We start from the raw sequence: 27535 nt of genomic DNA, 5'->3' as shown, positions 1-27535 counted from the left end.
CCTTCTGAGAAAAGACAGAGATAAATACTGTACTGTACAGGTGAAGTCTGAGGAGAAAAAAAAAAAAAAATCAAGTACCAAGTCCTATGTTAACTCAGGAAATCAAGCTCTTGTTCTCTCCGGTTCCCTAAGCCATGCTGAACTCTAAACGTGCAGTTTAATACCCAAAATAAAAACAACGTACTGGTGAAACTACACCCAGGAGTACTGGTATAGGCTTTCTGCAATTCCATTCTGCTACCCTAATAAAAATTGCTCTCAAAGGCTTTGTGGCATGGTTTTATTTTCAGAGAGATTTGGGGGTTAGAATTTTCTTAAGTATCCTGGTGCAGTGGCATTTGCAGGTAGCAGTATGAGTGTGCTTCTAATTTGAACTCTGTGTTGTCTTTAAAGCTCTTGCAGAACCACTGAGAAACTTCCTTATCTCCTTCTGTTCTATACAATTGGAAGGTTCCCCGTTTAGAAGTCTTTTAGTAGTTCTTTATATGTTTCTCCATTTAAAATTCCCTTGTGTTTAAAAGAAAATTCGGGGGTTAATGCTGTTCATTTAAAAATACGGAATTGGCAAAATATTTCTCTTTGTTGTTCACAATATACAACTCGGTGTTTTCAGTGTGCCACTGGCAGACCACGCATACAACAGTCGACAGGCGTGTGATGAGGATCCTGATGGCTGTGATCAGAGCAAATGGATCGGTTAAGAATACGGAGCAATTTAAATGTTAAAAATAAGTATAAAACAAAATCCATCAACATATGGTCGCATTACATAAAAAGCTGAGATCTGTATTGAACCACTGGAGCTGCCGTCCGGCTCCTCGCAGCGCCGTCGGCACTAGGTGGCGCTCACGGCTCGAGTGCGCTCGGGAGCTGCAGCTCTTCCCCGCCGCTCTGCTATCTCGGGGGGGGTGTGCTCGGGCACCGGGTGGCCGGAGCAGGGCCGTCACACACCGGTGGGACAAGCGTCAGAACTGCAGCCCCTCCAGCAGGTAACTCCCTCTGCCTGGCCGTGCGGTGTAGGACTTGCACAGGAGAAGGGTTTTTTTTAGAAACAAACTTGTCACATATTAGATTAATTCTGTGACAATCATTTAGGAAAGAACCTGGGAAAATACTTTCTAAAGCATCCTGGTTGTTGTTTTTCATGTTTGTACAGAACAAAAACTTGCTCGGATGTCTAACAGGGAAGGTCAGATAGTTCCCACTAGTGACAGGAAGGCAGCAGCCTCCCAGCGTGCCGCAGGTGGCCGCGGCGGGGCAGGTAGGGGAGTGGGTTTCATTTGCTCTCCAGCTCAAACTAAAACCAAAAGCATCTTGAACCATTACAGTAGAAAAAGGCCTGAGTTTATTTTTCACTTAAAAGAATGTTGATCATACTGAAACTGTTAATATTAAAAAAAATGGTTAACCAAAAATGATTATGATAAATAGATCACTTTTGTGCAGAAAATGAGCATAAACAATCTCAAATATTTTGCTCCCATTTGAAAGTTGTGAGTGACAGAGCTGCAGTGAAATTTATCAGTATTATTACGGCTTGTTGAAGTTCGAATGCTTTAATGACAGGAGTAAAAATGGCCAAACACAAGGATCTTCTCCACTTGAAAACTCGCTTGCAGTTGGTACGCAGCCATCCCACGCATTCCTGCTGAGAGGCGGTGGGCAGAGCAGGAACAGTTGCTGGTGAGCTCTCACATGCAGCAGTTACTGAAATAGCAGCTGGGTCAACAGTTGCTGTTCTTGCAAAGTCATCCAAAAAAAAAAAAAAATAGAAAAGCCTCTCTGAAGGGGCTGTAGCTGATGTTACTTTCCTATGGTGGCTTAAATGCCAATGGGCAACATAAATAGGAAAAGCCGTAATTACTGCTGGCTGAGGCTGCGCGTGGATTATGGCTGCAGACACCACTGTGCTAAACCTGTGATCCAGCTGCTCTGAGCAGAGCCCCGCTCCGAAGGTGGCATTCCCCTGCGCTCCCCTCACGGCACTGCGCAGGTATGTGTGGAGGGGAAGGGACCATGACTGCTTTAAAGAAAACCATACGCTGGAGGTTGCCAGGCCTCCCGTGGGCAACCTACACCCAGCAGCTGCTCCGAAGCAGCACTTGCTCCCCAGCATGTTTCTTTTTTTGCAGGTAAGTCCAAAAAGCCAAACGATTGGAACCACCAGGGTGCTAGTGTGCTGCTGGGTCTCATAGCAAAGCACATCTGTGTGCTGCTCGCCGTTGCGTTGGCAGGAGCTGAGCCCTGGGAGGCGGGCTCTGCCTTGGCCGCTGTGCTGCACTGGAACAGTGTGCGAGTGGGTGACGCAGGAAGAGGTTTGTCATGGTCAGAGGAGATGGTGAGGCCTAAAAGCTGCCAGTTGTGGCTCTGGGGTACAGCCTGTAGCTGCTCGCAGGGTGTTCCTCTTCCCAGCTCCCATCAGTTGTACCAGGAGGTGTTCCAGGTATTACACTGATAACGGTGGTCTGGCTGCTCAGGACGTTAGCAACTGCCTGTCTTCAGAGCGTAAATAAATGTATGTATGTGTATTTGTCTACTTAAAGATCTTTGAATGAACAGAGCTGAATGTTCCTGGTTTTGTAATGGCTCTGCAGCTCTGGCTTAATTAACGTCTGGAGTTCATGGAGGCGCTCCCAGGACTGTGAGAAATCATCGGGTCCTTCCCCGCAGCCGCCGACAGGTGGGACACTGGGGTACCCGGGATGCACCATCAGTTCAATCGTTACAGTCCTGCTCTGTGGTGTCGGGTGTGCGGGCCAGGGAGCCTTGGATGTGAACTCCACGATGGCTGTGTCGATGGCGCTCCAGATGTTACTGACAGACATGTTCTTGCCCATGGTGCTTAAACCAATGTAAATGTCTGGCCACCTGTAGCCAGAGGAGGGAACGCTGGTATTAATGCTAACGAGGTGGTTAGGAAAGAGTGTGTTACGGCCAGTGGATCAAGAATCAAAATTTACCTAAAACTTAAGATAGAAAGAGGGGAGGTGGGGAGAGACTTTAAAACTTTTAATAATAAACAAAAGTAAAACCAGAACTATAAGCCAGTAATGCTTTTTTTTTCCTTACTGAAACCAGGATACTATTTAAAGGAGCAGTTCTTCAGTCTGACAGAAAGTCCTAGCAAAGCCCCAGTACCAGTACTGCTATTATTACTGTATTTACATGTACTGTGTCACTGCACAAGGGTTCTTTGGTGTCCGTGAGCTCACAGGTGCATTTTGATGGCACAAAATGGGAGAGCTGAGCTAAACTGAGAAAGGCCACACTGTCAAAATAACTTACTAGGTCAATCAAAAGCTGAACAACAACCACCTCTAGGTAGTAACCTTTGGCTAAGTGAAAACAGGAAAAGTGACTGAAATAAAATGGAAACCATACTAACAAAGCATTCTGCTAGAATGTATCAAAGAGCCATAACAAAAGACAAAACACTGGATGAAATCTTACTACTAAAGACCATACAGCTAAGAGGACACCAGCTAGAGGCTGTTTCTTAATGTAACTTTAACACATTTCTTTGTTCAAGTCCAGCTACAAAGTTCTGTTCTTCTACCATGGCACTCAGGAGCCCAGGAGGGCGGTGCAAGAGTATATGTGAGGGCAGAATGAAAACATTTTTGGACGAAACCAAGGCTGGAGCCTTTACCTGCATCAAGGAAGAGCTCAGCTGAACACTCAGCTCTTCTTGAGAAGTTTGCCTGACTTAGGAGAAGAAAAAGTAACTTTTTTTAACTGTAAACTGGCTAAACTTGCTAATGCCTCATCACTATGTAGTCAGCACAGTTGTGTGCTTTCCAGCATCACAAACTGAACTCCAGGGACTCCAGGTGGTACCTCTTTGCACGGATGGTGAAACTGAGTTGCAGAGTTGGGTTCCTGATGATTTCAGCTGACCACACTCTTCATTTTCCTGGGTTTCCTCATGTTACATGTTCCTTTTGTAAGTTTGTCCCTCCTTGCCTTCCCTGAGGCCAGGAGATGAGCTGGAGCACAGAGTGTGTCCAAGCCGGGTGGCCATGGCTGTGGGCCAGGTGGGTATAAATGCACAGGTCCTGGAGGCAGCCCCACGAGTTCCTCCCTGCGCCCCTGGAGAGGTGGATCGCCAAAGCAGCAGCTTCTCAGAGGTAGACTGACACCAGCCCTGCCCCTTCAGTAGCACGGGGAGCCCTGGAGCATGCAGGGTTTCCACTAAACTCCCCTGCACTGTCCCTGTTGTAAAACTGCCTTAGAAGGAGGGTTACACTCTCCTGATGAACTGCTGTGTGAGTTGCTGTGCCCTTCTCTCCCTCAGAAACGGGCTGTTTCAGTGCAGTCCATGTGCTCTGGCTGGAAAGAGCAGGGTGGAATGCCAGCATGCTGCTAGAGTTCAGAATAATGGATATACAAAAAACAAACTTCCAGTAGACTGAGAAAGTAATGAAATCTGCCTCAAAGGACAAGTAACTGCAGGGGTCTCAAATGAAATGTCTTTCATCCATAAAACACTGTCCGGGCTTTTAAGAAAAGGGTACAGGGCTGAGGTTTTTGGGTTTGGCCTCTGAGATGCAGGACACTGACACGACTGCATGCTTAGAGCTGTGGCACTGCAAGCTTTTGAGCATCTTGCCTCCCCTTAACAACACACACTTGTTTCTAATGGAGTCTCTTCCCTGCTACTTAAAACCCTTTCTCCACTGTTGCAGGGAGATGAAAAGTTATTTCTTGAAAACTTTCCCTCGATCATACTTTTTAAATTCCAGTGTTGATACAGCACTTCAGCCTCCTACCGTTCCCGATGCCAGGCTAATGCAGCATCACTAGAAAGGCTGAGAAACACACCCTGAGAAGAACATTTCTGTTCAGGTGAGAAGTGAGTCATCTCTGTTCAAACAAAACTTCTTATTAAACCCTAGTGCCCCCAGCACTTTTGTAGTCCTGAGCCTTTTTGTAAGCCCGGAAAGAGAAAGGTGGGTGTTCCATTCTGAAAAGATGCTATTGGGAACTGATAAGATCTTAAAGCTTTACTACAGAAAGGATGAGTAATGCCTGTCTTACCTTATTCCATGCCTTGTAAACACATCCACTGTGTTAAAAGAATCTTCTTCTACTCCCAGATAAAAGTCCATCAGGGATGGTGGAATCCAGTCACAGTTTTGAAGGCCTGGCTCTATCGGGACACGTGTGTACTTAATCCCATATTCCTCTAACACCTCTGCAAATACATGCCTGACCTCTGTAAGTAAAAACAGACGCTATAGTCAGGAATCAAAACAGCTCATTGTGTCCCCTGCAAGCTGTTAGCACAGAGATGTCTCCTTTCTATGTTTAAGAAAATATAATCCCATTTGCCTTATCTTCTGCTGAAATGGTTTTCCATCATCTGGATGGGAGTCCCCTTCTATACTGGAAACATGACTCCCTCAACAGCTGCTATGGGTGCCTTATCTTTACTTCAGCACTGAGCATTTAGCCCAGCAACCCCTTCTACGTTAGCGACTCTGGTCCTAGAGTGCACCAGAGGTGACTGCGCTGTCAGGAGCAAGTTCTTCATCAAGCCCCTGCACAGCCAGATTTGTGGTGAGGGTAAATTGCCAAGAGTGATGTCATTCAGAGGCAGCTGAGTGCAGGAGTGGGGAAGTGTGGGGTGTTCTGCTCACTCCGTCTTCCACCTCTGTACCACAAGCACCTTATTTGCAAAATGGAGACAGAAAAGACTTGGTCATCTCTGTAAACCATGCTGAGACCTGCAGGCAGGTTGATGTGGAAACACAACTGACAGGATGGAGTTCTTGTAGCACCTGGAAGAGCTACCAACTTCAAAAACTCAAGCATTCCAGTTTAAACTGGCCAGTCTGCTGCTAGCTCTGGTCTGCCTCCTTCCCTGTGGCCAGGAGCATGGAATTAGGTTACCGAGGTGAATGATCACCTCATTTCCTTGGAGGAAAAGGTATAACCTGGGCCATTTGTGCCATTAATCCCCTTGCACTGCTACAGGAAGACCCAGGTCACCAAGCAGCCCATTCAGGCCTGGGGGATACAGTCCTAACTGGGCCAGGTGAAAATGGTAATTGTAGAGCAAGTGTCTCATGGTGAGGTTTATTGCCCAAACAGGGAGCCATGCCATGGGGAGTCCCCTCTGAGTTGAGACTCTGACTCTCTCATCTGCTGTCACCGGGAAGAAGAGGACTCCTTTCTTACCTGGGAGGACATGGATATGCTGGTGCCCATCCATGTGAGGAGGTAGGTGACCTGTCAGTTCATGGAACAGCTCCACCTGGGCCTTTAGCTCCTGCTTCACCTGCACAGCAGAGAAGGGTCAGAGCAAGATCTGTCAGCAGGCTGAGATCAGGAGAGCACAAGGAGCTGCTGGAGACTGTGCTGACTGGTACTCAGTACATGGCCCTGGGAGCCACAGAGTGCTATGATGTATGAATGGACATGCAATGCTGCTGGGTTGCCCAGAACCTCCCCTAGGTGCGGGTCTCTCTATGGTACTGGTTATGTAGATGGTGCTGATACTGGGATTTTCTAAAACACATAGAGTATTTAGCCCATTTCCCTTTAAAATGAATGGGGAAATGGGTGCTTATATCCCATAGGCAGTTTTGATCACCTGAACACATTCATTCTTGCTCATGGGGCAAAACCAGCCATCTCCCTGACAAAAGAACAAAAGCCTCTCACCAGGTGATGAAAAGCCTGTAAGTATCTGTTCCAATGCCTCTTCTGCCCCCTCAGATAAATAGTCAACAGGACATTAGTGTATGCTGGCACTGAAGCAGGGAAGAATGAGTTCTCAAAGGCTGCAGAGTCTTGGCAGAATTAGGCTCAGGACCCCAAAAGCCAGCTCCAGCTGCCCAGGCAACACAGTCAAAATTCATCTGTAAGCTTACTCACAGGTGGGACCTGGGAAAGCTCTTCAGCTGTTACGTACTGGGATAAGTGCAGGCTGATCTGTATCAGGAAAGCAAGTTGCGTGGTGGTATGTGGCTTTCTCCTACCTCTGACATGTTCAGGAGACCTTTTGATAGAGCTGTTCTGAATCCCATTTTCCCATGGAAGAATCCGTCTTGGTTGAGCAGAGAAGAGTTTTTCTTGAGTACCTCACAGACAGGAGAGCCCTCAGAGAGATTGGCATGTAGGCCTATTGGGATGTTGTGTCTGTAACAGGAATGAAATATCTGTTAAGCTTTGCACCTCTACCTTCCTTCCTGTGGCCAAAGCAGGAGCTTCAGTCAAAGATCTAGACTGATCTGAAAAGTGGTGCTGTACTCAATGGAGTACATCTTTGTATATCTGCCCTTCTAGAAAGGAAAGCAGAATGACATTAACCAGAGTAGGACACTTCCAGGTAACAACCCTGTGCAGTCTTCTAAGGGCCAGTGTGAGATTCCCCCAACTCTGTTCCTACCCTGACCTGTGGAGAGAGCAGCCACAAGGTATTTCAAGCTAAATGCTCTTAACTGCATTAAAATGCTGTAACTGCATGGTACCGGTAACTGCCCTGCGGTCACTAGAGACTAAAAGAAAAATCTAGACCTTGCAACCCTTTTCTAAAGCACTTCATTAGCCCTTGCTAGGTATTCCTTTGAGTTGTTAACCCTGTTAAAGATGTTGCATTTGAGTTTTATTTGACGACTTCTAAAGTTGCCCTTAAATAGAATCCAGTCATATATAAACAGTGCCCAAGACAACTGTTATGGCAACAGCATAGGCTACAAGTGTAAATACTGTCTGAGTTTAAGAGTTTCCTGGTCCAAGAGGCTGCCGCTGAAATTGCTTACAGCAGCCAGATTTCTGTCTACTGGTGCGGATGATCACTCAATGAGTGACAAGGCTAAGCTGTACAAAGTAGCATCTCTCTGGCACAGAGGAAGGATTACTGCAGGGGGGTCTGCAGTGTAAGTGTGAAGCCTTGCTAAGGAATCACAAGGGTACAATTTATTAACTAGTTATGCTCTGCAATATTACAAAAAAACAAACAAACAAAAAAAAAACAAAAAAAACCAAACCTATGGAACTAGTGTGTGTGCAGAGCTCCTCTCAGCCACAGGGCCAGGGCTTTGCAGAGTGCTGGTGTTTCTTTCTTGGTCTGTGCTGTGGATTCCCCCTACAATAAAACTGCTCAGATTTGTGCCAAGTTTCATTAGCACTTCTAGAAATCCTCAGAATCAGTAGCCAAAATGATGCTTTTAAACTTTTTCCAAGACAACCCGTAGCCTCTGGCTGACCCACTAAGAAAATGACAGAACTGTAGTGTTCCTTCTGTGCTGCCCGGTCTGAGTCATGGTGCAGAGCTGATTTTAAGGCAACAAGTCTGTGATGCTTTAAATCCTTCCTGGAACTTCTGCATGAAGCTGCTAAAACTGGGCATGGTCTGTCCCTGTTACAGTCCTTGTGCCACAAGGAGGAAAACAAAAGCAATCTCCATGTAGGCAAAGTGTGCAAAAAACAGATCTTTCCCTTCTGTCTGCTGCCCTGAAGCTGACGAGTGAAGCACCAAGTTACTGGAGACAGAAGGATTGTGAATGAATTGGACCGAGTCAGAGTCATTTAGCTCCTTCAGGCCCTAAGGCTTTGGGCCTTGCAGGGCTGAAAGTCTTTTTTCCTGGCTCCTCCATGTCTTGTGCTCCAGGTGGATAGCGTAGTCATTGCTAGATACTGCTGCTTCTCAGAGACATAAATGTTATAAGTCAAGTTGTACGGACAGCTCTATGAAACAAAATGAGTCCGTGTCCTTCCAGTCCATTGTGCGATTAGGGAGCTTGAATGTTCGCTTAATGGAGCAAAACAGCCTGTGGAGACAAAGGTCCTCTCTGGCTTTTCTGATTTGTGACTTGTCTGCAGTAGGGCCTGATTATATAATTGATGATAAATGTTCTTCTGGTTTTCCTACATGTGGCCTGAGCACATGACATGTGCACACTAACTCCTTGCTCGTACGAGAGCTGGAAGATGCTGTCATTGGGAGTGGGGGCCCTTAAGCAGGCAGCTAATGGCAGGGCAGGAGGCAGCTACAGTGCAGATGGGGTGCTGTGGTAGGAAAGCTTTCCCCCCCTGCCCTGTGACCTGTGCATACCCTGCATGAGCCTGTAGGTAGAGGGAGAGCCTGTGGTTCTGCTTTGGTTTTTTAGAAGTCCTCCCCAGTTTTTTTATCATGTCTCTGGGGAGCTCTGACTGCGTCAGCTGATAGTATTATTTGTACCACAGCCACTGCTGTCTGCAAGAAAAAGCATTCATGTGTTACCATGAATCAGCAGATGGAAGACTTTTTTTGTTGAGCACTCTCCTTCTCATGTGTTGTGGGAGGGCAAGAAATGAACAGCTGAGCCTCTCAGCGTTGTCTCCCAGGAGCATCGAATGAACTACCTCCAATTGTGCAATGCCTCAAGTGCTGCAAGGGAAGCTATTTCCAGGAAAAGGCAAGCCCCTCCAACAGGTGTGGGACACCAAGGAGCCAAGCACTGTGCTGTGTAACATTAGAGCTGCTCCTCAGCCTGAGCTGAAACCAGCCCCAGAGCTGGGGAATGTGCAGAATGTGGAAGTGCAGAGAGAGCTGGCCTTGTTCTCACTGTAAGGGGAGACTCTCACTGTAACGTTAGAGCATGTTTTGGAGCTTTGGCTAACACCAGCTGAATATCTTAATAGTTTTCTCTTAGCTGGTTTGACAGACTGTCCATGCTGAAGCATCTAAAGAGGAACTGTTAGTGTTTAATGGCTCTGGGATACAGGGACTGAAACCAAAATCAAAACACAGCATGTGAGAAACTTGTTTGGGAACACTTAACTGTGGGAGATGCACAGAAGAAGGCATGCTGGGAAAGCTGTAAGGATTTGGGAATGAGGACAATGCAGGGGGCACAGCAGGGTTCTGCTGCTAGCTAGCATTTGCCTGTACCTAAATACCGTGTGTTTCCTCTGGATGTGATGAGCCAGATGATGCTCCTATTTGGCACCAAATGTCTTGCTGCCCCATGTTTATTCCTAACAGTCCTGATACTGCATGAGTACTGAAGTCCTAAGTGCATCCTGAGATGAAAACAAGACCAAAACTTAAAGCCTTATAGCAATTACCTGGGCTGTACATTAGGAGACCTGTGCATTAGGAGACAGGGTTCCAATCATGCTCTGTCCTAACCAGAGGCCTAGGCTTTAAGACTGAACCAACAGGCTTTTTTCCCCACTGATTACTATACACACTGGACTAACTCTTGCTCCCAAATGCCTCTCACCACTGAAATGTAGCTACTGCAACTGAAGAGCAATGCCAAGGCATGCTGTATTGTAAAACAGGAAGGGAGGAAAGTCAAATGGTTTAACCTGGCTGGCAACCAAGCACCATGCAGCCACTCACTCTCCTTACAGTGAGATGGGGGAATCATAAATGTGCAAAAACTCATGGGTCAATGGGAATATCCTGGAATGGCCCATTTTTCAGAGAACAGTTGATTGTTTCTGCTACACAAACACACTTTTCAAGGACTGTAAAGTATCTGCTGTTTTATTGGCTGCAATACTGAAGCAGAGACCAGCAGCTCAAGCCGCTTATAGCATGTGATGCCACACTGGGCACAGAGCTCAGCTGTTGTGGGTTTGGCCTCATACCCACTCTGCTTAAGTCCTTTATAGATGGGACAGGGTGAGCCCTGCTGGTCATTGCTAGTCAAGTCTAACCACTAATTGCTCCACCCAAGATTCAAAATAAAAGGATTGGCATTGAACTTCACCAACAGTTTAGTTTCTGCAATAAAAGCACTACAGTAATAGCTACTATTGCCAAAACAAAACTATGCTGAGGAATCCGCTTGCTGTCTCTAAGCCCTTTTTGGTGTTGTTTTGAGGAGCAATGACCCTTCTACAATCTGTTTTCTGAGGCCCATGTCTTAGGTATTGGCAAGTCTGTCCCACTGCCCTGGGGAATGCACAGGTGTGAGGCAGGATTTAATCCCAGGGTTCAGTTCACTCCTGATAAAGCCAAAGGACAGTGTCTACAAGTGTGTGCTCCTGCAGCATAAGCAGCATTAGACTGGGCTGTCTGTGAGCTTGTTGAGAAGAGGTTCAGGCCAGTAGCTTCTGTAGCCGCTAAGATTAGTCCGTTAGTGAGCTGTTCCCACTGAGACAAAGTTGGTTGTTAAAGCCAGCCCTGCTCTATGGTTCTCTGCTCAGCATCCCCTGGGGGAGGGGGGATATGGAGACACTCTTACAACAAATGCTACAAGGGGCAACAAGGAATTCAGTCTGGAAAGATTTCTGAGTCAGCAAGCCCTCAGTTATCAAATAGAGGGGAAATACAATCAGCTAAACTGCTTCCTTTTCAAGTAGTTGCTTGTTTTGCCACACGAGTGCTCTGAACAAATGTCTCTACTGAGGCAATGGGCTTTTGTGCAGTCCCTATTCATTCATATCCTTAGCAGTAAAGGGTCCCTGGAGACTGTTACTATACTGAATCACTCTGTAAAGCGCCCACCAACTTTGCACATTTCTGAGTTTAGTGGATGAGTAACAGTGCCCTGGGTCCTTGCCCGGCCACGGCACAGACTCTTGTGCAGTCCCTGTGTTCCTGGGAGCAGTTGCAGTGGCTGTGGGAATTACGTGATTTGCCAAGCACAGTCCCAGCTGTCTTGCTGTGCCATAAACATGGCACTTAGCCGTTTCCTTAGTGGCATCACTATTTAGATCCCACCTTCAACACCCTGTTTGTATCCTTCGCTGGGAAATTACTGGTTCATCAGGTTTCATCCCAAGTGTGACATGATTAAGAGCCTCATATAAATATCTGTATCTAGCCATCCTGCTTCAGTAAACATCCAAGCACCTGAAGCAAGACAAAGCAAAGTTGTGTTTTATGCACCTTTTAGTTTCTCCATTTGGCATTTGCATACTTTGAGGCCCCCCGCCCCAAATTTCACCCTTCAGCAAATTGTAAGATCTAACCATCTTGCATCAAATAGCACCTTGTCTTGCTCCATTACTGCTAAGGACTTATTTCTGCTGGAAGAAACACTCCAAAGCCTCTGCAGTTTTAAGAACTGGTACTGTAACATAGCTTAGGGACTTGACTTTCTTTTTGATTACATCTTTGTATCAACTGAAGCTCCTGTGCCCTTACATCAGCAGAAAGTGCTGTTGCCAGTAAAGTTAATATGATCTGGGATTCTAGTTTAAGGCTTCAGATTGGACTCCACCCCTAATCCAAACACAGTTAAACAGTGGAACTGTCTGCTATGTGATTAACAGTCAGATAAAAGGGTGATGAGAAAGCCTGAGAATCTTCTAGATTACTCAGATGTTGACTGGGAGGGTCAGAATTAAGTCACAATTTGCACACACATTTTGCAATTAGTGTTGATGGGAAAGGAAGTGAAAACATAGACAGCAATTAAATGTGGTTTTGTTAGATTCTTCTGCTAAATGTACCCAGCTGTTGTGGGGGCTTCAGCTTTTGTGTAGCTGATGTTCAGTATTTAAACTGCAAAAAAATAGGAAGACTGAGGTTGTGTTCTAAAATATGTCACTCTTCATCAAGTATTTGGATATAATCATCTGGAAAAGGGTCCTAATACTCAGTCGCAACTGAGCTGGTTGCTAAAAAGGAGGGAAAATATGGCAGCAAACAATCTTAGGTGTCTCTACTATTTCCACATTTCTAAGGGAAAATTAAGGAACCTATTCATTTCAGGTAACAAAATAACCCTTCCAATCTCTGGGAAGGGCTCTGGAGTAACCAGGAAGAGTGGCTGACTTCAAGGTGGGGCTTGATAAATAGAAAATCAAGATCGTATTATATGGATAACCAGGAAGTCGCAGTCTGACTATGCCCCATAAAGAGAAAAGTTTTGAGTTACAAAAAAAAAAAATAAAAAATATCCTTACAATGGAAGTCTGTTCTCCCGCCTGCTGTTCTGGTTATGGACTGCTCTGGCAGTTGCTATCAATAAGTTTGTCATTTGGTGATGAATCAGGCCTCTGCTGAAACTATTTAAATTTTTTTTGCCTGAAGGGTCCTAATACTCAATTGCAACTGCGTGGGTCCCTTCTTTTAGCCCAGTTGTGACAGTGAATGAGTAAAGTCCAAGATCCAGAACCTAGATGTTGGGGAAGGTTTATTATTCACTGCTTGGGGTTCTGCTGGTTTGCAATTAGGTTGTGTTAGAGCTGGTACAAAGATCTGCTGACTGCCATCACATTTCTGCCAAAGATTCTAATCAAAACACAGGGCAGCAGATGGTGTACTCGTAAGCCTACAGAATTGTGAAAATGAAGGGAAGAATAACATTCTAGAGGAACTGTGTTCCTTTCTGAAGGATGCTGAGTCGTAATATCGCAGGGCAGCATGCGGTGCTTAAGAAGGACTATCCTGCAAGAAAAGTTGTCTTGTTACTAATTAGCTTTGCCTGTGTCCAATTAACTGAAAACCAGGTGAGGAGAGAGAGCTCAAGTGACCAGCAACCAGGTCACAGACAGTTAATCAAGAACCACCCAGATAATCTCCACAAGCCACAGAAACTGTGCAGTACTCTGACAATCCTGGCACCACGTGTGCAAAAGGCCAATCCCAAACACTGGAATGCACCACAGGAAAGAACAAGCTACTTGCTTCAAGCCTCTTCTCTCAGCTGTTGTTAGATCCAGTCTTCCTGCTTACACCACTGGTCAAGGCTGAAATGTCTGCTGTGGAGTTAAGCATATACACGTGTGTATACCTATATCGTACTTGCTTAGTTGGGTGTCTGGGGGGGGGGTGGGGGTGGGGAGAGACAACCATGGGGAGAAAAAAACAGGGAAGACTTTCATTCCATGAAAAGCAAAATGTTGCAAAGCCTCAATATTCAGTGGGATGGGAGACAACACTGAGCAGGGGGAACAGGGAATAACAGTGGGCAAGGTAGTCAAGCAACAGTGATACTTTCCCATTTTTGCATCACAAGATGAGGAGGTTTCAATGACATTTCTAGTAAGTCTGACCTATTTAGACCCCTGTGTCTAAAAAGAGTTTTCATGAACCTTTGCAATAAAGGTACAAATATCTTAGGGGTGGCAGAAGTTTGTTTACAGCTACAGGTGCCAATTAAGTGCATGTGCACTAGCAACAGCTAAAGTGGGGCTTGCATTAGAATATGACCAACCCTTTTCCCCAAACCTGCAAATGCCTGCCACGTGTGTGGGTAGGGCTGAACACAGCTGCAGAGAGTTACACAAATGAGGAACTGCACAACCTGGGCTGTTCATCTTCAGTGCTAACAGATGTTCCCAAAGTCACCCTGCTTATATTCTTAGAAATAGATTTTAATTCATTTCATTCACATTTACAATTCCAAACTGACCCCCAAAAGAATGAAATCATAGCAGCAGGTTGCAGCTTCTGCTGTTGCCTGCCCTCCAAGCTGGCTTTTCACACCTATATCAGTTGTCACTACAAATGTCACGACCTGGATTTAAAGATGCTTTTTAAACCTCTGATTACATGGCCTACTTTCTGGCTATGGAAATGAGGCCAGGTGGATTCTATATTTAAAAGCCTGCTAAAGACCACAGCTAAAATAGCTGACAACATCACCAGAGTATTGGAGCTTAAAGGGTTTCATGGTGCCTTTGTGTCCGAGAGAAGTGCTGGCTTTATCTCTGTGTTTTACATTTCATTTGTTTCATTTATTAACAGGATTTTAGGTATCTCAACAATGTTGTGTCTTTCTGTCTCTCCCCTGACAAGCCCAGAGGCAGTTCCTCTCTCAGTGTTTGTGTGTGATGTCTAACCTTTCTAACAGAAGACAAATTTGCCACTAATGCTGCACCCTGGCTTTCCTGTGCCACCCAACACCAAAGAAGCTACAAGCAACTTCCAAGTACCCCTAAAATCATGGCCAAATTGGGGAGAGATGCTCAAGGAGAACAAGGACAGCATGAATTTTGAAAGTGACCCCTGCAACAACTGTATTTGAAGTATAAGGTCTCCGTTCTCATGGTACCAGTACAGCTCCTTTCCTTTTCTGTTTTCCTAAATTGTTTTTCAACCCTGCTCTCTCTTTCAGGACATACTCCAGCCCACACTGGAGCTGAAGCATTAGCTGGGTTTTACCTTCTAAACACAAGTAATGCTTCCTATTACAGGATTTGCTGGGCTAGTCCATGAGATGGATTTGATTTGCTACAGAGCCAACTGCACCAGCAACATCTGAAAAGTTTGTCAAGGAGTAAAGGTGGTACATACAAGATATTGTGCCTCTCTTTATGTATGCATTTTTTACAAATGGATTCATCAAGCCTATAATTAACAGAAATACTGAGATGTTTTTTTAAAAGGTTTCTGGGGTGGAAAAATAAAGTCTTCCACTGCCCAAATTTATAACTAAGCTCCTGCAGAATCACACCTTTCCCTGATTCTGCGGTGAACCCTGCTGACCCTGCAGTCAGCCTGCCTGAAATTCATCAGATTAAATGAGATTTAAAGATTTGTGCCTTCAGTAGTTTTAGGGGGTAGCAGCTTGGACTGGGTATATAGTGTGAACTCTCATGCTGCTGCTGCATCTTCTGGGTGGGAAAAGAAAAGCCAACAAACCCAAACTCTACTAGTCAAATTGTGTAAGTGGCTTTCTGTCCTGAAGAAAAAGAGGTGCAGTGCAGTGGCTAATACCAGAGAAAGAGTCATTATGTTGGCAGGTTGGCAGGTCACTGGTTTTCCTATGAAGAGTCTTAGCAAATATGCCTGGAATCCAGTTTTCTTATACCAGCCTGAACTATGATACAGTGTTTATACTGGGGCTACAAAATACTAGATTTTGCAGGCTTGGTTTTCCGTGGCTAGCCTGTGGAGGCTGACCATGAAGGAGCTAAATAAAGTAGCTTACCTCCTTGCCAGCTTGGCTGCATCTGCTGCAGCACTTCCGTTGACTAGAAGGGACACATTAGATACTGCACCAGCCAGGAAACAGTCCACGATGCCTTGGTTTCTCCGAGGACAATAGCCAAAGTCATCTCCAGTTACTATTAACTTCACCTGAAGCATCCTTAGAGGTCATCCCTAGTAAAAAGTAAAAGAGGGAAAATCGGGACAATCAGCAGCCTGCCGATCTCAAGCAAACAGGAAAAGACAGGCCCAACGGGGGCGAACCCAAGCGTGACTCAGCCCCTGACTAACTCCTCCTGCTCCACCTCAGCCCGCCGCTCTCTCACAGCTTGCGGAGCAGCCGGATTTGCGTGCGGCCGCCTGGCACACGCCGTACCTGCCCGCTCCTGCCGGGCGAGCGCCAGATCCTTCCCCCTCTGCGGGAGCCGGGGCCTGCCGGCACCCTGCGCGCTGCTGGTGCGTGAGGGGGCGCGGCAGGTCAGGGGCCGCTGGCTGCGTTCACCCACCGAGGGTGCGCCCGGGGTTCAAATTCCTCCCCGCCGAGCTGGCGCTGGCGCCAAGCACCTGGAGCAGCCGCGCTGCCCCCAGCCCCGGTCTGCTGCCGGCGGCTGGAGGGGGCGCGGGCCGTGCCCCAGCCGTGCCCTCGGGGAGAACCGGGAAGGAGCGGCCGCCGGCGGCGCGGCTCGGGCCCGGCCCTCCCGCCGCGCCGGGGGCAGAGGGGGCCCCGCCCGGGCCGGTGCGTACCTCCGCTCCTGCCCGCTCCCGTGCCCCGGGCGGCCGCCGCCAGGTGTGGGCGGCTGCGGCCGCCGCCGTTCGCGCCGCGGTGCCTGTCGCCGTTGCCCCGGGGGGGATGCTGGCCCCGGCGGCGGAGCTCTGCCCGCGCCGCCCCGCCGCGCATCCCCCCCCCCAGCGGCACTGCCGAGCGGCCCCAGCCGGGAGCTCACCCGCGGCGAGCGGCGGCCCCGCCGCAGCGCCCAGCGCCTCCGCAGTGCTGCGAGCACCGGGGTGGCCGCTCCGCCCCGCCGGCGGCCCCTGGCGGCCGCGGCCCGCAGCGCCGCACGGCACGGCACGGCACGGCTCGCGGCGGGGCTGCTGGGGCGCAGGCCGGGGCAGGGTGCGGGGCAGGTGCGGCCCTTTGCCCCGGACGCCCGAGATGAGGCTTGCACCTGTAGCTGCAGGTGGGACATGAGCTCGGTCATGCGCTCCGGTTGCCTCAGTGCACAGTCAGTCATCCCAACAAGGCCGTGGGTATACAACCCCTCAACTAGTGATCTCCGTAGCAGCCACTTGTTTGTTTTTCCCCCACCTCGGTTTGCCAGCAGCGTGAATTTAGAGTTCAGTAAACCCTGGTCAGAAAGCCCCCACAGCTCTTGACACTGGGTTGGGGAAGGGCAGGGAGAACAGACAGATCTCCAGGTAGGGCAGCTTCCAGCATGCTGTCAGTCAGTGCTGGATGTAAGCCAGTTCCCCATCAGGCTGCATATAAAACCCCGTTTGACCTGGCAGTGAACTGCTGCTTTTTCTTACTGCAGAAAAGCTATTCTTGATCTACCAGAATTAAAGTGAAAGCACAGAGTAGCTGAGAAATGTTGAGCAGGTGATTTTTTTTTTAAATTATATTATATATATATTATTATTGGCCTGTGTTTTTCACCTGTGGAAGGAGAAGATGAAGTTCTCTCAAAGTAGAACATGCTCCTTCTTGGTCTGCAATGCTGTTCCAAAATATACACCCTCTCCTGCTACTGCAGGAGAAACAAGCAGCCAATATTCAGGGCAGGGAGAAAGTGATAGTTCAGAAAGTGCAAGGGTAACATGTCCATGGATTCAGCGTAGCTGTCTTGGTGGCTGCTGTTGACCTGTCCCAGGAAGCAGGGATCACACTGGGACTGGGACCCTTGCATGGACGATGGTAATTTCCATCTCTGAACCTGTGCCAACATGGAGGTAAGAGGGCTGAGGAAGAGAAGAAACAGCTGCCAGGCCAAGCATGGACTTCTTGGAAGAGCAGCTGGCGTGGAACAGGTTGAAAAAGGCTTCAGTGGTTGTTTCTGTGGAAACAGACTGACCATCCTGCTGCTTAATTCATGGCTAAGGCAAAGTAACTTGAAAAGGCATTTGGGCTAAAAGCTCTCTTTCATGTCAGCTGCAACCCTGTTCTCAGTTCTGGGTGGTCATTGCATAAAGAAACCTCCAGGTGTTCCCTCTTTCTGCAGAATTCAATTCCTGAAAGACAGCCAGCATAGCCAAGCCCCAAAGTTAAAGTGATGATGTGCAGGCACACCCAGAGACTGACCGTCCTTCTCAGCAAAGGAAGAACCATCAGTTTGTGGAGATAAAGAAGCACAGTTCAGCGGAGGGAATTCCCCTGCTTTCACACCCAGAGCTGAGGTATGAAACATCTGTATGTGGGGCATACAGTGTAGCCAGTGGTTCTGATATGGAGAAATAATGTGAAATGGGGATAATGGACATGGATTGTGATTGTATGTGTCTGCTTAAGGAATGTGGGTATGGTGACTAGTCATGGGTGCAGTGACAACTACAGTTTTGAGGAGATGCCTGCCCCTCTTCCTCTAACAAAGGGGAGACGGGGAGACGCCTGCCCCTCTTCCTCTAACAAAGGGGCTATTTAAAAGAGAATGAGAAAAGATGAGAGACATTCAAATGCTATCTAGAGGGAGGGAGTGCTAAGTCTCCTTGCTGGAAAAGATTGCGTGGTCACAAGGACATGAATCACCTGAAGAAGATCGGATGGTCACAAGAACATGAATCACCTACAAACCTGCAAGACCACCACATTCCAGGAAACGGACTGATAAGCTAATTAACATACGTAGCAGGGTTTAGGTAACGAATATGTATAGGCGTTAATTGAATATTCATTTGTTCATTGTATAAATGTGAGATGGTTCGTCACTTCGGGTATGCACGCTTGTGGAGGAGCGATCCCCCGTGCATCTGCGCGCAATAAACATACCTACTTTATAACTTTCGAGTTATAGAGTCTAATTCCGCACGTCAGTTCTCCATGCCTGTTTCTCCATGAGGAACTTGGATTCAGTGAATCGGGGCAGGTTGCAGCACTGTTGATCTTTAGGCTCTCATTGATTGCAGTCCACACAGCGAAGTGCCACAGAACTTTGGGAGGAGAATGACTGCCTCCACCTCCAATTGTTCTGCCGCAGAAAAAAATGTTTCCATTAGCCTGAGGGCACTTTTGGAGGCAGCTAAGATTTGGATGGTTGTTTCTAAGAGTATTTTGATACTTTGAAGGAGGAAGATAGAAGTAGAATGGGTGGTAGCAATGCTATTCATGGAAGAATTCGGAAGAATAGGGCTGTGCTCTCCCTATAGGCCTTGAAATGGGTAGCGTGAAAACTTCTGCTGGATCTAAAGTGGACATCAGCTGTCCCTCACTTTCTAGAGCTTACTCTTCCCACACATGTAAATGAACACTGACTACAGAAAATCATGATGAGAGCTGGAGACAGCCTTCTGCCCCCTTAGTGACTCCTTTCTCATGAAAAAATCATATGGAATGAAGTTCCAAACAAATCACATTAAAATGTTGTAAGGAACTAGCTCTATCTTCATTCTAGCAATTCCTGTGAGCACTTCCATAATTTAATCGTTGTATGCCTGTGTTACAGAAAAGGTTTTGATGCCCTGTAAGGGTTTCCAGTGCCCTTGGCATCTCCAAGCAGGTATTGGTGCAACTGCTAGTTGCTTTCCCTTTGGGAGATGAACCTTACAGCCTGCCCACATATGCCCAAGGCTTCACTTACTGCTGAGGGCTGTTACTTTAACAGATGGAGTCAGCAAACCCTGAAGTAATGTCATGAATCAAAAACAAGTACTTCCTGCCTTTACCAATAAAAACTCTGGGGTTTTCTGCCTCTTCTAGTACTGTCAATGCTGTTTGCCTCCGCACAGGTGAGCGGCACTACATAAGAATCTTAGACTAAGCTTAGCTTCTCAGCCTTCTTAACCTTAGTATGCATTTAATACTATTAGCAGTAACATCCTTCTTAAATATTGAATGCAGTTCCTGGAGGCTTTTCTTTCCCAATTTCATTCCTGTTTATCCAGCCTTCCTTCCCATGACTGGAAGCAAAAACTCCCCAGCAAGCAATCTTGCCACTGTGCCACATCACCCTTGGATCCCAGCACAACGTTTACTCCGCAGCCTGCATACCCCAGCTGGCTGCCAAAACAGCGCTTGCAGCCAACCCCCACATAATCCGGAGGAAAGTCTCTTACAGATTCAGCCTGGAGCTGAAAGGCAAGGCAGGCTTCCTCTGGCTAGTCTCTCCTCTTCAGTGAAGACAAGAATGAGAATATTGGCCAGTGTTTCTGGTGGAGTGGCATAAGCCAGGACATGTACTAAGCACAGGCTGCATCTCCCAGCTTAACTGAAACAAAACACAGCCCTACCTTATCTTAGTTGCAGAAGCCAGCAGCAGCTCTCTCCATCCTCAAGTGCTTCACTGGTGTGGGGCTTGAATTGCTTTCCCTGAACTTTGAGTTATTCAGTAGCTGATTTAGAGGTTTCCTGTATTTCACAAAAGCATTTCCTAACAATTAATGCTTCCAACAAGCCATCTGTTGACATGTTGACATAAAAAATGTTTTTTCTTGTTCCCTTGGCTGCAGTGAGTTAGTTCATTTGGGATTACAATGGTAGCACAGTAGGACTTGGTTTGTCTTTTCCTTGCCTGAAATTTTGTTGAAAGTATGAATTGTAAAAGGCGTTTGAATGAGACAAAGGAAAATCCATTTTTTAAATGGCAGGATGTTAGCATTTTCTCCTCTTCCCCAGTCTCAAAGATTTACAAAATCTTAGAATTTCAGTGGCTTCTGTAGAAATGCTTAAATTAAAGCCTTTCCATCCCTCTACTGAGGTCGGTTTTCAGAGGAAACAAGACATTTGTGTCCACACTGTCAGCACCCGTCCCAGTTCCCTCTTAGTAGCAGTGGGATGCCTTGGCCAATTCCAGCCTCCTTTGCAGCAGAGATGGAGGTCCTGCAACAAGCCGATGCAGCATGCGGCTCTGAGGCTGCAGTCCACAAAATGATCTATAGCCCAGGTACAAAACTGGCTGGTCAGTCAGCTGGGGCAGGAGACGGAGGGCACTGAAGCCGGGTGTAGTGCAGAAAGGATAAGCAAATAAGCAGCCTTTTGCAGAGGCTGAGGTAGGTGCCATGCAAGAGCGCCGTAGGGGGCACCTGTTCCTGAGCTGCGATATTCGGCGGCAGAGCTGAGCCGACCTAAACAGCAGGGAAGAAATATAACGGCGAGGAGAGCTGGGCTGCCAGCGGCCGGCTTCCTGGGATTCTGAGGCACGATCAGCCCCGGGGAACACAAGGGGCCGCTTCCCTCGGCCTTCAGAACGGCTGCGGGGAGCTCGGCGGGCTGCGGGCCGCTGCCCGTAGGTGCGGGGCCCCCGGCGCCCCCCGCCCGCACTACAGCTCCCGGCGTGCCGCGCGCGGCCGCGGGGCTCTGTGGGTAGGGGCCGCCGGGCACCGGGCGCCATTTTGTGGCGAGGGGAGGTGTGCGGGGCTGGAATAGCTGGCAGCGAGGGCGCAGGGGAGTAGCGTGTGCCCGTTCCCCTGCCCGCCCAGCTGCTGGGCAGCCCTGAGGGGGTCCTCCCTGGAGGGCTGGGCCTGAGCTGGCCGTGGGGTTTGCAGCTGCCTCTGGCCTTCCCCATGGCACCCGGCTTAGAAGGCGGGTGGAGGGAGCAGTTCCTGGGCAGCTCTGGGGTGTGCACAAGTACAGGGCGTGCCAGATGGCTTGGCTGCCCTCGCCCCCCCTGGGGGGGGGGGTGTAGCAGGTGGGTGCTGCCCAGGGGTGACCCTCGGCACAAGCGCTGTCACCTCATAAAAGCAGCAAAGAGCGTGGCTCCAAACTGATGCAAAACCAATCACATAATACCGGATAAACACACCAAAATCCTGTGGTTAGTCCTCCTACTTGTGGCTTGCAATACACAGCATAAAACGGCTTCCTCCATCTTGCACAAAAAGAGTTGAAATCCCCCAAACTCAGGTACAGCTAACTAAGAGTCAAAAGGCTCCTCTGCACACCACGTGAGGCCATCTAGGTGGTATACTTGTCACCTTCCCTTTCCCTTTTTTTCTGAAATAATGAATTCACACCTGTGCAAAGTAATGTCAATACCTGACAAGGTGTTTGGTGCTAGCAAGGTGGCTGAAAGTGAAAGGCAAACTTTGCCATTATGACCTTGTTATTAACTTGACATTTGTATTAAATTTTGGCATACTGTGAAGTAGCAAACTCAAATGCTCCCCGACACAGCTAGCAGGCTTCCGGTCTTCAGTGAGCCTATGCATTGCTCGTTGATCATGAATTTTAATCGTTCACCTTCCCCTTCTTCACAAGATTATTTTCTCTGTGCTGTGTTTCCTTCAGAGTGTCTCATGGATAAAAATAAATATTTGAATATGAACTAAGCTACAGCATCTGTGATTTCTGACTGGGTTTCAGATGATGTAAAGCCTGCCCATTCCTATTCAAGGTGCCTCTTTGCCTGATACTGAGGTCTATTAAATATACAAAGATGCCTGGTCATGAAAGAGTTGGGGCAGGGAATCCTTTTACTAGACAATTAAATGATGGGTCCAAAATAGGTGCTGTTTAACTGTGAGCATTAATCGCTTAACCTAGACTGACTCCTTTAACTGCCTGATTGCAGCCTCAGGACTTCGGTTTGCCCTTTCTAGATGTTACTATACTATCCAGAGCTCATTTTTTGGTATTTATGATAAAGGTACCTAGAGGAAGTTATCTCTAGGCAAAATAACACATTTATTGAAGTCAGAAAGGGGCAGATTTTATAAAAGATGCATAGACGTTCAATGGAATTTTCTGAATTACATGAATATTTACCTACTATTGAAACAAATAGGTGTTTTGAAGTTTTTCAAATCCCGTTAAGCACAAAATTATTTTAAAGGTTGCCTGAGATGATGTGACATACATTGCATTTTTACATTCTTAAACTGAAATAGAAAGTTAGTCATCAAAACTGCAATTCCAATCTATGTCTACAAATTCAAAGTAACTTCCTCAGTTTCAATTTACACTGCCTAAGCGAGAGCAGAGTTAAGCCTGAATCTGATGTTGACAAATGTTGATCAGGAGCCATTAAAATGAATTAAAGATACCAGGGGCAGGTACTCATGTTAAGAAAAAGAAAAAAGCTATATTTTACATATGAAGTATTAATGCATAACATTTTAAATCATTGTGTTTGTTGGGTTTTGGGTTTGGTTTTTTTTGACATCTGGAAATAGTTTGCACTTTCTCTACTTCTAAGCACTCTGCTGGGATGGAGTGGGGAAGCAAAAAAAGTGAACTTGGGAGGATACAGGCTTTTCAGAAGTCACAAGGAGATTGTTGAGTCTCCTGCTGAAAATGCAGTCTGACACACTTTTATCTAACTGTGAAAAAATACTTGCAGATTAGCTTGGATTTATGTTTGTTCCTGTTAAAAAAGTACACCTTGAGATTATGTTTGGCTTTAAAAAACTGAAGGGCAATGGCATAAGGCTATCAGCACAGATTAATAAGGCTGAAGCAAGGTAATCTGAAGAGTTCTTATAAATCTCAAAAGCTTACATCAAAAATGGGGGACAAAATTATTTTTCCTAAACAAAAAATGAGTATCAGCAAAGTAGAATTAACCAAGAAACCCATTAGCCAAAGTATCACTCCTTTGCCAGAGATGACAAACTGCCTCCAAAATGTCTTGAAAGTCTACCACGAGCAGTAGAAGACTCACTAAAGCAGGCTACTGCTTTAACAAGAAACAGCAACCTCTAAAAAAATCTAGTAGTACAAATGATAGCAAGGGAGAACTACCTATTTTATCAGACGTGGAAGAAGAGATGGCTGTAGAACCATGAGTATTACTTGTCACCTCAAAAGAGTTCCTTCTACAAAAGAGCTAGCATTACAAATGAGAACATCAGAAACTCCTCAGCAATGTTACTATGCATGTAAATTAATCTGGCAGATCACTTACAGCAATTGTTGTCATCTCCCAGCATCACTGAAAGCACCTGGAAAATCTCAGCTGATTTAATGGAAATGTATGATAATTCCTTTGGAGCTCTGAGGGGAGATCCCATCTTCTTGAAGGACTAGCATCAGTCAGTAGAGTAGTTGAGAGGTGCTGACATTGTTACCAGACACAGATTGCCAGGACTCTGCTGAACTCTCAAAGAAGTCCTCTCTTCCTCAAAGACTAGAAACAGAAGACAGCAATAAAAAAATCAATTCTTCTCCCCCAGATGAAAAAAATTTCAATTTAAATACGTGTATGTTAATAGGGTTTTTTTTGTCAAATCTCTGCTGCTTATTTACTTCCTCTGCTTATTTCTACATTGTATCTACCAAATGCAAAAATCTGACTAGCTGATTTTGTGTCTCTCTAGTCCTCAAGGAACTTGAGATGAATGATAAGAAACCATGTCATTCTATAAATTTTTGGGAAGCAATCTTTTTTTGTCATTTCAATTTCTCCCTGGGTGACAGCATTTTATTGTTATTACTACTGGTTTCTATTTGTATTATGCCTAGGTGTCACAGAAGAGCTCTGTTGTAAGGCATGCCAATGGATACAAATGTTTGATCTGAAGTGAGGTTTATAACCATCTGTTCATCAGCATAGGGTGAAAGGAGGAGACAGAAAAAAACACAGAACGTTTACAGGCCTGATTCTCTACTGTTACCCCCTTGATTTTAGTATGGTTCATTGTTATTGATATAAGAGAAAGGACCAGGTGCAGACAAAAGTCAGTGGAAGTCATGTGGACTTATTTTTGTATCAGGTACTACAATCTTCACAACTGTGCCCTGTCTATTTTGCCTAAGATTAGTGACAGTCTGAGGAAGAACCATGGGGATGTTAGCAGTGTTCTCTGTAAATCAAGGGCTATCCGTACCCAAAGATGCACCAGTGCTTTTTTGGGGTTTAGATCAAGCCCAGGAGTTGCTTGCTATGCCACCTTAGTTGTCAGTCACTGCTTTTGTCATGCAAAGCAAAACAGAAAGCTTAAAGCATGTATAAAAAGAAGGAAAATCCTGTTCTGTAATATGTTGCCTTGGGCCAGCATACATCCTCTGAAACTTTCTTGTGCCACAGATTTCTCATTCGTGTACGCTAAAAGCATTTGGCACTGCCAAATTTGCTAAAACCTGTTTTTCAGGGAGGGCCAAGTTATACCTACAGGTGCACCTGCATGGAAATGGTAGGCGTTTCCAGAATCCTTGAAAATCAAGTGTGCAGAAGGACTGCAGGGTTAAATGATTGAAGGCAGAAGGCATTCTAATTATGTTTTACATTCTCCCCTTTTACAGCACTGTTGAATTATAATTATTGTTCATGTGCATAAACAGGAATTATAATGAGATTCCTATCACAAAAGCTGATGTTTCCATCACCGATGTCCACCGCCACATAATTTCTGAGGCAATTTTACCTGTAGCTTATAGCAGTCTACTAGAAACAATAGTGGGCCCTGTAGCAATGAGGTGGCTGTTAATTGCCATGGGTGTTTGGCATTGATGGGGTTCTTTGTTGGCAACCGTTCTAACCCAATTATGTTTCTAAAGTAGCACTGAAAAGCATTGTAGGGAGCACCATGTAAATAGCACTAAATGCACTGAGACCGTGCGACCTCCCAGAAAGACAGACAGGTGCCAGCTAAAGCCCCATATGATTGATTTTCCACGGCTAAAATGGCAACCACAGACATCTGGGTTTGCACCATTTATAGCAACAGCAGCAAATGAGAGCTGTTGTTTTATAACAGCAAGGCTTCTTAGAACACCATAGGAATATGGCATTTGACTATCAATGGATCATCTTTTGTTTTTCTGTGAACAAACATTTATATTTCTGGCACTAGGAAATGAGTTTTTAGTCCTTAGAAAACACACTGAGTCTGTGTGTGCATGTGTGCGCATATGTGCCTGAGTTTAGTACTTAAGCTTGTTTTAATACAGGCCTGACATTTAAGTCTGAGATTTTTCTTACATGTAGGTGTAGCTACGTAAAATGGGCCAAAGCCAGCATAAAGAAAACTAACCATTCAAACAAGTGGTATCACATAGGTAGGAAAAAGTTTCACAACTCCCAGACTGGTGGTAGAGATAGTCAGCTGAGCATCTTACAATGTTTCTGATATACAGGGACACTGAAGTGCTTTCTAAATCATCCTATAACAGAAAGTGCAGTGCTGCAGTTCTTTGCTATTGCACACGCAAAATACTATTGTTACAAAGTAAGACTTACACACCAAAGCAGGGGCCCTTCTACTTGTTTCCTTGCTGCTAAGATGGTCAAAAGCTTTTGCTCTATTAAATTACTTTGTATTCCTTGGAGTGTTACCCCAGACATGCACCAGACTGTCTGCGATGTGACATACAGGTCAATCCAATGAGAAGTTTCAGAGTCAAAAGCTAACGGACTGTGTAGGAGGAGTTTCTGTGTCCTTTGTCCATGGCTGCTTCCTATTGATAAATGACAAGTTTGGTGGTTTGGGTGTTGTTGGGTTTTTTGGGGGGCCTTCAGTCTGAAAAAACGTCCAGTGAAGGACAGTATACATGTTAATTTTTGCAACTATCTTTAACACAGCATAGAGCTTAATAACCTCTTTTTGTTAAAACTTCACAAAAGAGACTGAATCACAGAAGGTGAATTTCCAGATCCAAAAGCAAAGGTGTAATCACTACAGCTTAATGAAACAGCAATTATTGTTAGTTGTTCTTTGTATAGTATTTATGCCCTATCATCAGGAGCTCTATTATGAAATGACTGGAGCAGTAGTATATTATGCAAGAGAGTTCAGTACCATGAGTTTCCTTTGTTTTTCAACATTGTTACATTTGTCTGTAAATCCCCCAAAATGGGTACATATTTACCCAACTGTAAGAGCCAGAACTGCAGGGAGGAGCAGACCTAAACGTGCCACCTGCCTACTCTGAGCTCAAAGTGGCCTGAACACAACAGCACAGGTTGATTGACCTATTTGTGCCAATTCTGACTGCTCGAGGCTGTACCTAGACCATTGCTCATACCCGGACTAGTGATCTTAAAGCTGATTTATGTCTGGCAATGCTCTCACTGTGAAGAGATTTGTTCTTCCCTGACTCTGATGGTAACTGATTGACTAGTCCTACTTGCAGCATGTTTTCTCCCAAGGCCCCTAACAGCCAGTCAGGGACCCAGCTTGCTTATAGCCCAGACTACCTTAGATGATGAGAGGGCTGCTGTAACAAACCTGGCCTGCTCTTATCTCCTCCGACATAAACCAGTTCTCGGGAAAAGCCAGCTCCCAGCGACAGTAGCCCATGGAGTCCTGTCAGCACTGTCCCGCGGCGCTGAGGGCTGCGGCCTGCTGGAGTTGCCCGGCACCCGGGGTGACAATGCTCTGAACTCGGGAGCGAAGGCACCTGGAGGTGGGGGCGCTGCGAACCCCGACGGGCGCTGGCCCGGCCCACGGGACCGTCCCTGGGGCCGCGAATCCCTCGCAGCCCGGAGAGCCGCCTGAGGCGGCGCTAAGGTAAAAGCGCTGAGGTAAAAGCTCCGCGATCCTCCTTCGCGTGCTCCCTGGGAGGTGCCACGCCGCTCGCTCTGATTGGCCATCGTCTTCCCTTGGCCCAATGAGCTCCTCCTGCTG

The 27535-nt window shown here is 46.5% G+C and overlaps 1 protein-coding gene across 8 annotated transcripts; it reads right to left on the bottom strand.

The window, feature by feature from the left end:
* Positions 1–1327: 1327 nt before the first annotated feature.
* On the bottom strand, positions 1328–27476 carry YDJC (YdjC chitooligosaccharide deacetylase homolog). 8 transcript variants are annotated; one of them, XM_027814090.2, is made up of 8 exons: positions 27137–27472; positions 23875–24096; positions 20264–21097; positions 15828–16000; positions 6984–7143; positions 6181–6280; positions 5038–5215; positions 1328–2868 (listed from the first exon to the last, which is right to left on the bottom strand). In XM_027814090.2, exons 4-8 carry the CDS (start codon positions 15983–15985, stop codon positions 2538–2540), a joined length of 927 nt encoding a protein of 308 aa, XP_027669891.1. In that variant the 5' UTR covers positions 15986–16000; positions 20264–21097; positions 23875–24096; positions 27137–27472; the 3' UTR covers positions 1328–2537. The 8 variants fall into 8 exon arrangements, with proteins under 8 accessions (XP_027669891.1, XP_027669890.1, XP_055560327.1 ...); XM_027814089.2 differs by lacking the exon at positions 20264–21097; XM_055704352.1 differs by lacking the exons at positions 20264–21097; positions 27137–27472 and adding an exon at positions 26149–26169.
* Between the last annotated feature and the right edge of the window lie 59 nt (positions 27477–27535).

Source organism: Falco cherrug, chromosome 1, assembly GCF_023634085.1.
Source record: "Falco cherrug isolate bFalChe1 chromosome 1, bFalChe1.pri, whole genome shotgun sequence".
Taxonomy (NCBI): Eukaryota; Metazoa; Chordata; class Aves; order Falconiformes; family Falconidae; genus Falco; species Falco cherrug.
Note: the sequence above shows the minus strand (reverse complement) of the source record. Positions and strands in the feature narration are given on the sequence as shown.

Bases quoted from the DNA above. Each gene is read 5' to 3' on its own strand.
- YDJC (XM_027814090.2), bottom strand. From the start codon at position 15,985: ATGCTTCAGGTGAAGTTAATAGTAACTGGAGATGACTTTGGCTATTGT. The intron at 7,144-15,827 runs GTAAGCTACTTT...TTCCTGTTACAG, and splicing joins GCAGCCAAGCTGGCAAGGAG to ACACAACATCCCAATAGGCC. The intron at 6,281-6,983 runs GTAGGAGAAAGC...TCTGCTGTGCAG, and splicing joins GTCTCCTGAACATGTCAGAG to GTGAAGCAGGAGCTAAAGGC.